Source organism: Mercenaria mercenaria, chromosome 6 (assembly GCF_021730395.1).
Source record: "Mercenaria mercenaria strain notata chromosome 6, MADL_Memer_1, whole genome shotgun sequence".
Lineage (NCBI taxonomy): Eukaryota > Metazoa > Mollusca > Bivalvia > Venerida > Veneridae > Mercenaria > Mercenaria mercenaria.
This window is the reverse complement of record NC_069366.1, coordinates 75,621,397-75,636,268: the sequence shown is the minus strand read 5'-3', so window position 1 is coordinate 75,636,268 and position 14,872 is coordinate 75,621,397. Positions and strand designations below refer to the sequence as shown.

General features: G+C 34.5%; 1 protein-coding gene and 2 non-coding genes across 3 annotated transcripts in view; all 3 read right to left on the bottom strand.

The window, feature by feature from the left end:
* Positions 1-14,672, bottom strand: part of LOC123548495 (protein arginine N-methyltransferase 7-like) — a 36,860-nt gene extending 22,188 nt beyond the window's left edge. Inside the window, exons 1-7 of the mRNA XM_053546355.1 lie at positions 14,474-14,672; positions 8,062-8,098; positions 6,710-6,859; positions 6,012-6,120; positions 4,730-4,842; positions 3,010-3,239; positions 2,364-2,547 (exon numbers count right to left, since the gene is read on the bottom strand). Coding sequence (XP_053402330.1) covers positions 2,364-2,547; positions 3,010-3,239; positions 4,730-4,842; positions 6,012-6,120; positions 6,710-6,859; positions 8,062-8,098; positions 14,474-14,634 — 984 coding nt within the window. The 5' untranslated portion in view covers positions 14,635-14,672. The remainder of the gene's footprint in view (positions 1-2,363; positions 2,548-3,009; positions 3,240-4,729; positions 4,843-6,011; positions 6,121-6,709; positions 6,860-8,061; positions 8,099-14,473) is intronic.
* Positions 13,785-13,857, bottom strand: Trnaa-ugc (transfer RNA alanine (anticodon UGC)). The gene has a single exon. It is a non-coding gene; the product is annotated as a tRNA-Ala (tRNA).
* Trnaa-ugc (transfer RNA alanine (anticodon UGC)) lies at positions 14,178-14,250 on the bottom strand. The gene has a single exon. It is a non-coding gene; the product is annotated as a tRNA-Ala (tRNA).
* Positions 14,673-14,872: the final 200 nt, after the last annotated feature.

Below are 14,872 nucleotides of genomic sequence, written 5' to 3'. Positions count from 1 at the left end.
TTAACCAAGAAATCTGATATTTTCTAAGTCAAAAAGGGGCCATAAATCTTGCAAAAAGCAGGACGGAGTTATGTTTCTTGCTATACAGGGTCAACTTATGATGGTAAACAAGAGTTGCAAGTTTTAAAGCAATAGCTTTGATAGTTTAGGATAAAAGCTGACCTAAACATAAAACTTAACCAAGAAAACTGATTTTCTAAGTCCAAAAGGGGCAATAAATCTTGCAAAAAGCAAGATGGAGTTATGATTCTTGACGTACAGGGTCTGCTTATGATGGTGAACAAGTATTCCAAGTTTCAAAGCAATAGCTTTGATAGTTTAGGAGAAAAGTTGACCTAAACATAAAACTTAACCAAGAAATCTGATATTTTCTAAGTACAAAAGGGGCCATAAATCTTGCAAAAAGCAAGATGGAGTTATGTTTCTTGCTATACAGGGTCAGCTTATGATGGTGAACAAGTATTCCAAGTTTCAAAGCAATAGCTTTGATAGTTTAGGAGAAAAGCTGACCTAAACATAAAACTTAACCAGGCAACGCCGACGCAGACGCCGACGCCGACGCCGACAACCGCTCAAGTGATGACAATAACTCATCATTTTTTTTCAAAAAATCAGATGAGCTAAAAAGGGAAGTAATTCAAAAGAAAATTATTGTAAGTTAACAAAAGAAGGATCTGCCAAATAAATCTGTTAACATAAATGAAATTTCAGATCAGTATCTTCATTAGTTACGGAGATATACCCATTTTAATTTCAAAAATAAAGGGAGGTAATTTGACATAAAATCAGTCCATAGTTATCTACCCTGATTGGCTCGGTCCAACTAATGACAATAATGAAATTTCAAATAAGTCCTGTCAGTACTTACTGATATAAATCCATTTTGACTACAATCAGGGGAGGTAATCAGATATAAAATAACTCTGGAAACTATGAATGGATCTGATTTGTCATGGAATCCAAGATTTATTGTTGTTGAAGATATTTTGGAAGTTTGTATCAAATAAAACCATAAATGAAGTCTCTATATGGCTGCAAAAGCCAAACTAGCCCATTTTGGACATTTAAGGGGCCATAACTCAGGAACCTATAATGGAATCTGTCCAGTTTAAGAAAGGAACCAAGCTCTTGTGGTGATACAAGTTGTGTGCAAGTTTGGTTAAAATCAAATCATAAATGAAGTTGCTATTGTGCAGACAAGGTCAAAATAGCTAATTTTGGCCCTTTCAGGGGCCATAACTCTGGAACCCATTAGGAGATCTGGCCGGTTCAACAAAGGAACTGAGATCTTATGGCAACACAAGTTTTGTGCAAGTTTGATTAAATTCAAATCATAAATGAAGCTGCTATTGTGCAGACAAGGGCAAAATAGCTAATTCTGGTCCTTTCAGGGGCCATAACTCTGGAACCCATAATGGAATCTGGCCAGTTCAAGAAAGGAACCAAGATCTTATGGTGATACAAGTTGTGTGCCAGTTTGGTAAAAATCAAATCATAAATAGAGCTGCTATTGTGCAGACAAGGTCAAAATAGCTGATTTTGGCCTTTTCAGGGGCCATAACTCTGGAACCCATAATGGGATCTGGCCATTTCAACAAAGGAACCGAGATCTTATGGTGATACAAGTTGTGTGTAAGTTTGGTTAAAATAAAATCATAAATGAAACCACTATCGTGCAGACAAGAAATTGTTGACGGACGCACGGACGCACACACGACGGACGACGGATGAAGGGTGATCACAAAAGCTCACCTTGTCACTATGTGACAGGTGAGCTAAAAAGCCTTGGTAGAATGCAACCAAGAAACATTGACTTAAATGATCTTGTTTTTAGCATCTCCCTCTGGCTGCCCTTATGTGCAGATTAATGGAACCATCTAACAACTATGAAGGACCACCAAAGAAACATTACTTTGAAGTTCAGTCGATATTGGATGTGTGCTTTAGGAGATGTTGTTTAAAGAAAGAGTGGACAGACAAACCACAGGCAGATAGAAGCTATTGAGTAGTCACAATAGCTGACACTGAGCACTTTGTTCTTAGGTGAGCTCAAAAGTGAAATATAACATTTAAAAGCAATTTCAATTGTTATCTAAACTGGGCATATGTAAGTCAGGTTAGCAAAATTGTGAAAATTTGCACAAATGTAATCAAGTAAGAAAAAGTCATTATCTATCTACGAGTGTTGTTTTGGAAATGATTGTTTCTCAATGATAAATCCAATAATCCAATTAAAGTCAAGAGCTTCATTTGCAGGTAAGAAAAACATCATGTGAACTATAAAACCAAGAGAGTATCATAAAACATTTTAATATAGAAAGGGTTTCCATCTCTATTTAGAATCAATTAATCAACATACAAACCTGCATATTATCTGGGGTAGGATGGGCCCATCTAGGAGCACAACTGAGGATGATTTCACTATCTGGATCCATTTCAAGGTCCCACCACATAAATACAGCATCAACAGACCCAGAGTTCATCATCATACAATCTAGTATAGAAGTGTTTTCAAACGGTAGTGACGTTTTTCCTGTGAAATCAAATCTGAAAATGGAAGACTTGGATTAAATTACATATTCTTATTTCTGAATGGCATTTTCTACAATGAACAAACTGATTATATCTTTCCATAAAATTTTTGAATTTACCTACTTACATGTACCTGTAATTAGAATATTTCCTATCATGTGATTGAATACTAAAAGAAGCATGTCAATTGATGAGAAATGAGCCAATGTTTATGAAGAACACATTAATTCGAGGTTAATGTTTTAACACAATACAGTCAACACTGTATTAAAAGACCACATAAAGAACTGGCAAAACATGGTCTCTTGACAGAGCAGTCAGACAGACGGGTAATATGTTGAACTGTTGATATACCATGATGAGGTGTACTGTAATTTATCGCATGTCATGTACATAGTACAATATATAATTATTACGGTGTTGAAACTGTTTGTTTGTTTGACTGTGAGAAAAGTTGACACTCTTTCAAAACAGTACCTAAATACCCTTTTAGGTTCAGTGAGTACAGTGAATGTATCCATTGGCAACTGATCAAGCTGAAGGTCATGCAGTGATGGTGCTCCTCCACAACTGGAGATCTCATCAGGGGCAGTAACTCTACTAGCATTGACAACAATATCTTCAACCCGGTTCCATCTTCTGACAAGATCAGATGTTATAACTTGTACATACAAATTTGCATAGGATGGAATTACAATGCAATCTTCCTGAAAAATAAATAAAGTGGATCATAGAATGCAAGGGTTGAATGTAAAACTGTCCTAACTCGTATTAGATACAGGTGGAGTTAGGACAGTTTTTTGTTCAGCCTTAAAATTATGATTTACCCTGGAATCATTAATTATAAATATTTGTGGGTAACTAATTTTTTCAGATTTCATAATCAATTTATGCAACAAAATTGAATACCAACAAATAAGTAAAATTCCCATTCAATTTAAATCTAAAAATTGAAATCTACAAAATCATATCCTGACAAAACTATTTTTAGCTCAACTATTCATAGAATAGTGAGCTATTGCACTCGCCCATGCGTCGGTGTCGGCGTCGGCGTCCCGATTTTGGTTAAGGTTTTGTATGTAAGCTGGTATCTCAGTAACCACTTGTGGGAATGGATTGAAACTTCACACACTTATTCACTGTGACAAACTGACTTACATTGCACAGGTTCCATAACTCTATTTTGCTTTTTTACAAAATTATGCCCCTTTTTCGACTTAGAAATTTTTGGTTAAGGTTTTGTATATAAGTTGGTAACTCAGTAACCACTTGTGGGAATGGATTGAAACTTTACACACTTATTCACTGTGATGAACTGATCTACATTGCACAGGTTCCATAACTCTATTTTGCTTTCTTACAAAATTATGCCCCTTTTTCGACTTAGAAATTTTTGGTTAAGGTTTTGTATGTAAGCTAGTATCTCAGTACTTACTAATGGGAATGGATTGAAACTTCACATACTTGTTCACTATCATGATCTGACATGCACTAAGCAAGTCCCATAACTCTACTCTCTTTTTTTTCAAAATTATGCCCCTTTTTCGACTTAGCAGTTTTTTGTTAAGTTTTTGTATGTAAGCTGGTATCTCAGTATCCACAAATTGGAAAGGATTGAAACTTCACACACTTGTTCACCGACATGATATGACATGCAGTACAGAGGTTCAATACCTCTACTTTGCATTTTACAAAATTATGCCCCTTTTTCAACTTTTGTATTCATTCAATTGACAAGGCTGTTGAATAGTCGAGCCTTGCTGTCCTCCGACAGCTCTTGTTTTTTTAACTAAAACCATGGAATTTCCAATGCACAATATTACATGATTTTACAGCATCTGTTTATTTCAAATAAACAGGCACAGTTGTAGGAGTGCTATTCAGCTAAGTGGTTACTGTACTGGCTTCATAAGTGGAAGGCCATGGTTTCAAAACCCCATCAGAGGCTGGCGGTTTTTCAGATCATGTGGAGTAGCAGGAGTTAGCTTGGATCAATACTCAAGGAAGATGTATGCATATAACCAATGTCCATATTGTCAAACATATTTGATATAAATGATAGCACTTCTGCAAGTAGTTTTTTTTCTCACTAATACAAACAGGTAGCAAGTAAAGTGAAGTAAACTCTTCATGAAAAGTTAAAGGAAATAAAGCTATAAAAACATTCTGATTTAACAAAAGTTTCTGTCCCACATACTTCAAGGAGCTGTTTATGAGCATGGGTAAATGTCCCTATGGCCCCTTCTCCAATAAGTTCTGTGTCAAACACTTCTGTTACCAATATGTTTGCTCTTCTAGGGAGGTCTTTTCCTGAGAAATCAAAAAACTATTATATACTATGAGGTCATACATGTATACAGCAATTTACAATGCCAGACTACATGCTGTTTTGATCATGCTATTCAGCATGTCCTGCAGGTATACCAAATTGATGCAGGTACAACTTAGGCCTGAATGAAACCGGTGCAAATCTGTGTACTAGGTCAAAGCTGCATATACAATACAGCCCACCTACTACTAAAAAGGAAAGTCATCCTATGACCTAATGTTTCCAGCGAGGCTATAAACCTAACAAAATAACTATGAAATAGATGAATATCTTAATCATATATAATTTATAAACTTTGTATCTAAAATAAACTGTATTATCAAATATTAATAAAAAGATTGCATTGTAACAGAAGAATTTATTTTTCAAGCAAAAAATAGTGTAATATGTATTAAAGTCAATGTTAACAACATATCAGTTACAGGTATATCATTTTGTTTTTGTTGAGTTTAATGTCGTTCAGGCACTATTACATGTCATATTGCGGCTTTCCAGCTTTTGACGGTGGAGGAAAAAGGCAAGTGCTCCACCATGAATTTTTGCAGTCACTGAAGGGCACTAACCTTCCATAAGCCAGCTGGGTGGCTTCTCACAAGACAGACTGCTACACCCTAAGTGAGGTGCCTCGAACCCACGGCGACAGGCAAGTGATTTAAAGTCAGCAACTTTAACCACTCAACTAGACACCCTAGTTACAAACATATGTATATGGGAGTCAATTAACTTAAAATTTTCCTTGATTTTAAATGAACCAGAGGTTTGGGATGAATGACTTTTATATCTACATGTAGTCATGTATTGTCTTCTGTAAACAGTGGGACTGTCCTTTTGCCAAAGAACCAACTTGCAAACTGTGGATTATTTTGAAATGAAAAAAATTCTTCATGGACTAATAATTAGCAATTTTGACGGATTTGTGGTTGCCTCAACCCGTCTAGTTAAATCGCTATGAACAAATTAAAATCCTACTGATATTTATTTTTTCTTTGAAATTTGAAATATAACACATTTCATGCCTGTGCGAAAAGCATTTTTGACGCCTATTAACTGTAGTACCTTTGTATTCAAAAATGAATAAACTTTCATAAATCTGAAATTTAAGAATGTAACTATTATATTATAATAGATATTTTAATTTATAAAAACACACCTTGGCCAACTGTCAAATCTGTTGAACGTTTGGGCACTAATTTTATCTTATCAGCAAATCCATTCTCTGCAATAATTTTGGAAGCACATTCTGTCATCGGTTTGAATGCCTGTAAAGAATATACAATATTATTGCAAGTTCTGTGTTATATTATGTAATTTGCTTCCATTACTCCCATATATCATTTACAAATATAGTATAACTCTTGCTTGCAACATCTTAAAAAAACAAACACCTTTTTATAAAGGTAATTTTCCCACAAAATATACTTGGAAACTGAAGGAACACAAGATACAGAAGTAGCTGTAATACTGTTAAGTCTAAAAAAGGGGCAATACTAAGAAAAATAAATGGACATGAAACAGAAAGTCGCAATAATATGCACATATCCTCTTCCTGTTGATGATGTATACAAAGTTTCATCTCTTTTGTACGCAAACTGTAGGAGGAGCTGAGTACACAAGAACTTTAATAGACAGACAGAATATGGACAGACATTTAAAACACAATATGCCTCCAGAGTCTTCGACACCTGAGGCATAAAAAGTTGTTGCAACAGACTGGTTACACATAACCACTTACTTCATATGCAAAAACTGTATCTGCACAAAGTTTTGCTGACATGATAAACAATTGGCCAAAGTATCAATGCTAAGGGCAAAATGTTATTGGAACAGACTGGTTACCTAGAAACTTACCTCACAAGCATAGACTGTGTCTGCTCCAAGTTTTGCTGCCATCATGGACAATAAACCAGTCCCTGTACCAATATCAAGGACATGTACTGCCTGACCTCTCTGTCTCATCTTAGCAATAGCTATTTCCAGACCTTTATAGTATAACTGATTCTGAAATAATTATAACTCTGTGAATTTTTTTTTCTTGCCATCAAAATTCATAGTATAATATATTACCCCAAAACAACAATTTCTTGGATTTCTTATTAACGGATAAAATGAATTTATTTTCATTTGTTTGGATTAAATGTCACGGACTGCAGTAACCATGAAATCCAGGTTTATTTCGTAGTAACTACATACTAGTAGAATCAAAATCGAAAATATTACTGAAAATTAGAGCAAACTAGAAATTTTTCAACAGTGAATTGTACTTTTAATATAGGAGAGATCATGTTTGTATACAAATCCCTTGTATTTTCTATTTTTAGAACTGATAAGACAAAGATCGGGTGGGCAGACGCCGAGCGTCCATGTTTTTTTGTAAACAGTGATGTTTTTCTAACGGCTTAAACTTTCTTAAAACACAAATGATATCAATAATTTTTTGATCAATGGAAAGGATATAAAACAAGCAATTTATTGATTACTTTTAATTATCATTTCGAAACAAAATGGATTTATTATGAACGCTTAACTTACAGTGTTTTTTCTAAAAGTTTGGAGCATCGCTACGCCGCTATTAAAATCATATGTCATTTAAAACGGTCATTCATTTTAAAAAGGTATTTAAATGAGAAAATATGAAAATCGTAAGCATTTCAAAACTTTTTGAATTTTTAAAATCCATAAATGAGCGAAAAAGTTATTAAAAATTAAAAATTCCGATCCCATACACAAACGATGTAAAAACATTTGTTTTGCCAACCACCAGATAAACAGGTGTTAATGCGTGACGTCATGGCGATCTCTCCTATAAAGAAGAAAAACACTGTATATGAACATTAAAGCATAGATCTATCAAAATTTCCATCCCAAAATGATGTATAAACATGTTAGTAATATGCAAAGCATCTTTATGAAACGATAAATCTCTGAAATAAGTAAACAGACTGAAGTTTAACCTTTACCCTGCTAAATTTCTAAAATGGACTTGTCCATCATTCAATTTGGACAGCATCACTTATTATTCAAAGGGGGTGTTCACTGACTGAATAGGCAACAGTGCAGACCATGGTCTCAAAGGCTAAATTACTTTCGGCCAGCAGGTAAAACTAAAAGGTTAAACAAAATTGGCACAGAGTTATATGGTAGCTCCTTGCACTAAAACACTTTGTTTACAAATTTATCAAAATAACATTATATGATTTTACCCTTTCTGTATCATGTAACATGTCAGCATATGCAGATCTGCAAATAAAAAGCAATAATATGTATCTCTAATTGCAGTATAACATTTCAGCACAGCAATGATAACCTGTAACAACATCATACTGCCCACATTCTTTTGAAATCATATATAAACCTGATCAATTTATTATGCTCACAGGCTCTTTAAAAAGTGAAGAGTGAAAAAAGCATTTTCTTCAACAAACCAGCTTGGCACTGGTCATGAAATCCTTTGAAATTTCATTCAAATTCCATCTGTAATATGTAACAAGAGCTGTCGGAGGACAGCAACGCTCGACTATTTAACAGCCTTGTCGCTTGAATGAATAAGAAAGTCGAAAAAGGGGCATAATTTAGTAAAAAAGTAAAATAGGGTTATGGAACCTGCATAGTGCTTATCAGCTCATGACAGTGAACTAGTGTGTGAAGTTTCAATCCTTTCCCATTAGTGGATACTGAGATACCAGCTTACATACAAAAACTTAACCAAAAATTTCTATGTTGAAAAAGGGGCATAATTTTGTAAAAAAGCAAAATAAAGTTATGGGACCTGCTTTGAGCATGTCAGATCATGACAGTGAACAAGTGTGTGAAGTTTCAATCCATTCCCATTAGTGAGTACTGAGATACCAGCTTACATACAAAACCTTAACCAAAAAATTCTAAGTCGAAAAAGGGGCATAATTTTGTAAAAAAGCAAAATAGAGTTATGGAACCTGTGCAATGTAAGTCAGTTTATCACAGTAAATAAGTGTGTGAAGTTTCAATCCATTCCCACAAGTGGTTACTGAGATACCAGCTTACATACAAAACCTTAACCAAAAATTTCTAAGTCAAAAAAGGGGCATAATTTTGTAAAAAAGCAAAACAGAGTTATGGAACCTGTGCAATGTAAGTCAGTTTATCACAGTGAATAAGTGTGTGAAGTTTCAATCCATTCCCACAAGTGGTTGCTGAGATACCAGCTTACATACAAAAACTTAACCAAATCGGGACGCGGACGCGGACGCCAACGCATGGGCGAGTCCAATAGCTCTACTATTCTATGAATAGTCGAGCTAAAAAGTACTCTAAACAAATCTTATAAAAAATGCCCTTTAAGCTTTAAGGTGCCATAACTACAATGTTGTAAATCATTCAAACTAAAATGCTGACAATATGCAGTTATTAGTAGCCTTGGTACTCAACATCCAGCTACTAGAATCACTTACTGAGAAAAAAAAGCTGGTCATTTTTGAGAGGGTTTTTTTTTTTTTTTGACAATTAGAAAAAAAATCACTATTTCTCCTGATACCAAATTTAGTGATGATATGCAAAAATTCATGACACCCATATATGGTTTAAGCCAGTCAGCTAAGATTTTCAAGTTATAATAACTAAAATTCTGATTACTAGTTACAAACTTTGATGAAAGGATATCACTCTCCTTAGGTTGTTTCCATGAAAAAGCAACAGAATGGTCAGCAAAAGCTCCAGCTGATGAGATTATGATAAATCAGCAGCAATGGCACTTACAAATCAAAGTGGTAAAACTTGTTGCTTAATCTATATAGATTATTAGTATTTCTATTTAATTATAAATGCTATTATCTTAAACTAAAGGGAGATATTGTACAATTGTACTATTGTAGAACAAGATTTTATTAATGCTTGTATTCTTTTGGCATGGTTCGCTTTAATGGTATGCAAAAGAAGGATGAAAATTCAGTGACCATTTCAGCTAATTGGTGATCATCTCTATGTTAAAGTAATCCTGGGAGAGAATATACCAACGTCCTTACTGGGGGGGGGGGGGGGGACCTTGGACCTTGTGATCTGTAGACAAACACTAAACAAAACCCCAAGGGTTAACCCAACAGCAAGTCTGAATGACCCTTAATGCCTGCCACATGAGTCAGTCAAACACTTCTGACACCACTACAATAAGATCAGGGCCCACACTGGGCTGAATAAAGTTGGAGCCACCTTTTTCTCGGAAACGGTAGGGAGGGTGCTGGAGAGGTTTCCCTTCCCGCGGCGCGTTGAAAATTTTTGTTACTTCCCATAAGCAAATGGTGATATTCTAGGTATATAGGGGGACTTTTGAATGAAAGTGGGTATACCTCTAAAGCAAGTTTTGTATTTTAAAATGTTGTTGGATGTTTGAAGCAACCTGTATGAAATATTTTTCCATTACAGCTTCTTTTTGTTGTGGGCCTACTATGTAAATGCATGGCCCGGTGGCTGTGTTTTTGGTGCTCTGTGCTTCCGAGAAATCTACCCTGATACAGGATTACATTTCAAATCCATTCCTAACTTTTAAAGACATTCAAAAAAGTTGGCAAACACCTTTACTAATTACTTACTAAGATCACAGACACGGGTCCAGTGTATCTTTTTTTTATTAATATAAAAAAACAACCTTTTTTTCACACAAATATGCTTTCTATGTTAGTCAAATGAAAAAAAAAAAGATGACAAAAATCCGGTCACAGTGTCGTGTATGATATTGTGACCGGGTTTTTGTCATCATTTTTTTTTTTTTCATTTGACTAACATATAAAAAGTATATTTGTGTGAAAAAAAGGATTTTTATATTAAACAAAAAATACACTGGACCCGTGCCTGTGACTAAGATACTGTCTGACGGTGGCGACATCGTTCAAAAATTCATCAAACCATTCATTATTTTGCCGATTTATTTATCAATTATTTGATCATGGAAATTAAAGGCATCAATCATCTAATCTGCCGTAATGACAACAAAACAAAAAGATTATTTTAACCCGATAATCGGTTGCTAATTGATAGCAAATTGCATCTTCTCGCGTGTCAAGATGTTTATTACACATTGTTATATGTAAAGTAAACGCAGACTGGGAAATACTATCCCGAAATAAGTTAATTTTATAAGGTAAAATTATCGGAACCAGTCAACTGTTTTTTAACATAATTTCTCGGAGGTTACGATTTAGAACGTCTGAAACAAAATGGCGGTCCAAATTACGAACATTTTTTCATTTTCGCCACTCGCGATTTTTCTTCGCCACTTTCATCGCAGATTCGCCAAATGGCTCGAGTGGCGAACGACAGCGTGGGCCCTGAAGATAAGATAAGCATCCTAACGATGAACCGTGGTAAATTAGACGATAAATCACAAGAACTTGAAGTTGAAGAAGGCCTTGATTAATTGTTTTCATTCTGACATGCTCATTGACATATTTTAATAAATGTGATGCTGGACTTCATTTACCCAAGAAGTAATGTCCTGGACGTCATCCGGAAATTTTTGACGTCATAATGCTCTCTTACCGGTCCGCGCATCAACCGTGGTTTATCGCAGAATATACAGAGCTTGATGCTAGCAAGACATTTCAACCCCAAGAGACAATTCGACCCCAAGACATTTCAACCCCAACTCCTTGGACATTTCGACCCCATTCAATGATATACCAGAAAACATCTAAGAATGCCGTCATTATTATAATTAAACTTTAATCTAAAGATAATTGAGCAATTTCAAAATGTTATAACCCTTAATTAGCAATTAAAATGTTAAAATACGGTTATTTTCGCGAAAATAAGATTTTTGTTTATGAAATTGAGCCATATTTGTCTAAATTTCTTTATTTTCTAAAATTCTTTTTCTAATTTCTTAAAGACTTTGTTAGTACCGACTTCTTATGAGAAATGAGTGATTTTTATCTCACAATAACGAAATAATCATCATCTATATTTTTTTTTTATTAACGAAAATAACGGGATTTATGTATCAGCCGCGTTTATTACGTAAATAATTTAAGAACAAACCGTTCTGATTATCTATCTTAAAATAACCTTTATATAACATATTTTCATAATTGGTGTTTATTTATATTTTCAAATCATCTTAAACATCGGAAATTTATAAACATGTGTCAACATTATCTTTAATTTCGGCGAAAATGTAAAGAAAACAATAGGAAATTAAACAACACATTGCTTTAATGTTATTTTCGCAAGCGATTTTGACGCACACATAAAGTATTTGCTTTACAGAATACAGAATATGATTGTTGTTATTTACAAACTGCTCTTTTCTTTTCTATGAACGACATTCCTTCCAGTTGTAAAATATCAAAAAAGAAATCCCCGTTACTGCAAAATATAAGAATATATGAGTACTGTTCTGTTAAAAACGGGGAAAAAATTATTATCATATTTCATATCTGTAAAGAAAATGTGGCAGCCGTATTACATTTTTCTATATTATTTTAGCAAATACACGTGATTTAAAGTATGATTTTAAAAGTATGATTTGAGCAACTTCAAGCGATTTCGGTTACACATTAAACGGGAATCCACCTAAAAAATCGGGATACACCGGAATACATTTTACATAACCGGGATACACCTGTATTTTGTAAGTTAAAGGTATTTTTGAAGGGTTTTTTTTTAAATAATTCAATCATATATATCATAAATGAATAAAATACAAAAGGAAAATAAAATACGTTCACGCAAAATTTCCATTACCGAAATACACCATTATTTTATTAATAAATGGTATTTTTGTAGGGTATATTGCAGAAATCATTCGTGTATAATATAAATAATACTGGCAGTAAGTTTCAGAAGGATAAGTAAAATTCTTTAACGCAAAACGATTTTATAAGAGACTGAAATTCGGCGACCACGCGGGAAATTACCGTAACCGAAATACACCCGTATTTCTTTAACAAATGGTATTTTTGAAGTGATTTATGACTGACTTCAAACATATATATCATAAAATATTATTTTTCAAAAGGAAATTAAAATACTTTTGCGCGTTACGTCTTGTACATGATTGAAAATCGGCCTGCGCACTGGAAATGTGTGCATTCGGAATTTCCATGTCCTAGATTCTCTAATGTACACAGGTATTTCTTAAATAAATCGTGTTTTTAGGGTTTATGATAGAATTCAATCATATCTCAAATAAATAATTAATTTACAAAAGGAAAATAAAATGCACAAAACGTTTTTACACGAAGTTGAAAATTTGTTGAGCGCACGGGAAATTTGCGCACTCGTGGATGAACAACAGTCGCCGGTATTTTGTTAGCTTTTAAATTAAATAAAAGCTTATTATATTTAACAGCACTTACCTTAAGCTTGTAAAACATTAATTGTCACATGTCACATGTGTGTGCTTACAAATATACTGATTAATTGATATAATCAATAGGTGTGATAATCCAATCAAACTCTATCAGAACTTAATCAGAGGCACGTGTTTGTTACGCCGCATATATTCAAAGGACATTAATTGTGCTTTGGCAATAAATACAGTAAACGTTTTTATATTCATATATAAACATGATATAATTCTTTTAAAAACTGATTTTTCATAATAATTTTTCTTCTTAAATTATCAAATTAAACATGAAGAAATAATTCAATTAGTTCCAATAATAAACTTTCCGGTCAGCGCAGTTTATTCACTTACATGTATTTTGTGTATGATTCATTTAAAAATAGCATGTTTATATATATACATCTATATATTAATATTTTCCAAAATATGCAACATGGAAGAAATATAAAATGAAAACATACAACTATTTCTGAGTGGTCGAAATGTCTTGGGGTCGAAATGTCTTTGGGGTCGAATTGTCCAAGAAAATTAAATTTTGGGGTTGAAATGTCTTGGGGTCGAAATGTCTTGGGGTCGAAACGTCTGTTGTATTTTGGTGAGAAAATCATCTACCCAGTGTAGGACTCGAACCTACGACCCCCTGCTTGCAAGTCAGGTGCTCTACCAACTGAGCTAACCGGGCTCCTGGTTTACCAGAAGCCTCGAATCACTACACTCCTCCTCACTTTAATTTTGAAGGCTTAAACCTTATCGTGAAACCATAGAGCGAGGCATCAACTGTTCAGCTTCCAACAGAGTATAGCCTCTGCAAATACCGCATGCTCTATATAACTGGCCACGTAGCCTTCCTTTACAGTGGAACTGCAGAGCGGGACATCAACTGTTCAGCTTCCAACAGAGTATAGCCCCTGCAAACTGCATGCTCTACATAAACTGGCCACTGTAGCCCGCACTTTCCAATTTACCTCGTCGCCAATGTTGTATTTTGGTGAGAAAATCATCTACCCAGTGTAGGACTCGAACCTACGACCCCCTGCTTGCAAGTCAGGTGCTCTACCAACTGAGCTAACCGGGCTCCTGGTTTACCAGAAGCCTCAAATCACTACACGTCCAAGATTCAGCTTGATTTCCTTCTTTGTTTAACTGGAAATCAAATCAAGCCATGTTAGAATTCTACATATAAACTCTAATGTATATTCTTGAATGATAAATCAATGACAGAGCAGGGCGATCAATGATGATGATGAAATTTCAAAGATTTTTTATTTTTTATCCGAACACTACTACACTACATTTACCTCGCAATCTCTTGTTTATAATCGTAATCGTCCTCTCTGAAGTCCCATTCCATTTTACCAGTTATTCTATTGACACGGGATACAAAGGTACTCATCCTTAACCCTTTAAACTGCAGAAAATCTTTGAATTTGAGGATTTTTTGAAAGAAATTATGAATCATCTGTTCGCGTGTTCATGGGCGCGGCCATATTTGTTGTCAAAAACTAGGTATAATACCACTAAAAATGGGGGTGTCAGACGTTTCACCCCCAAGACTGTTCCTCCCAAGACTTTTCCTCCTAAGAGTTTTCACCCCCAATTTGCGGGTGAAAAGTCTGATGTTTTATAGCATATGAAGACTTTTCACCCCCAATTTGTTTTTATTATTAAATATGATTATAATGTTTTTTGGGGGGAGG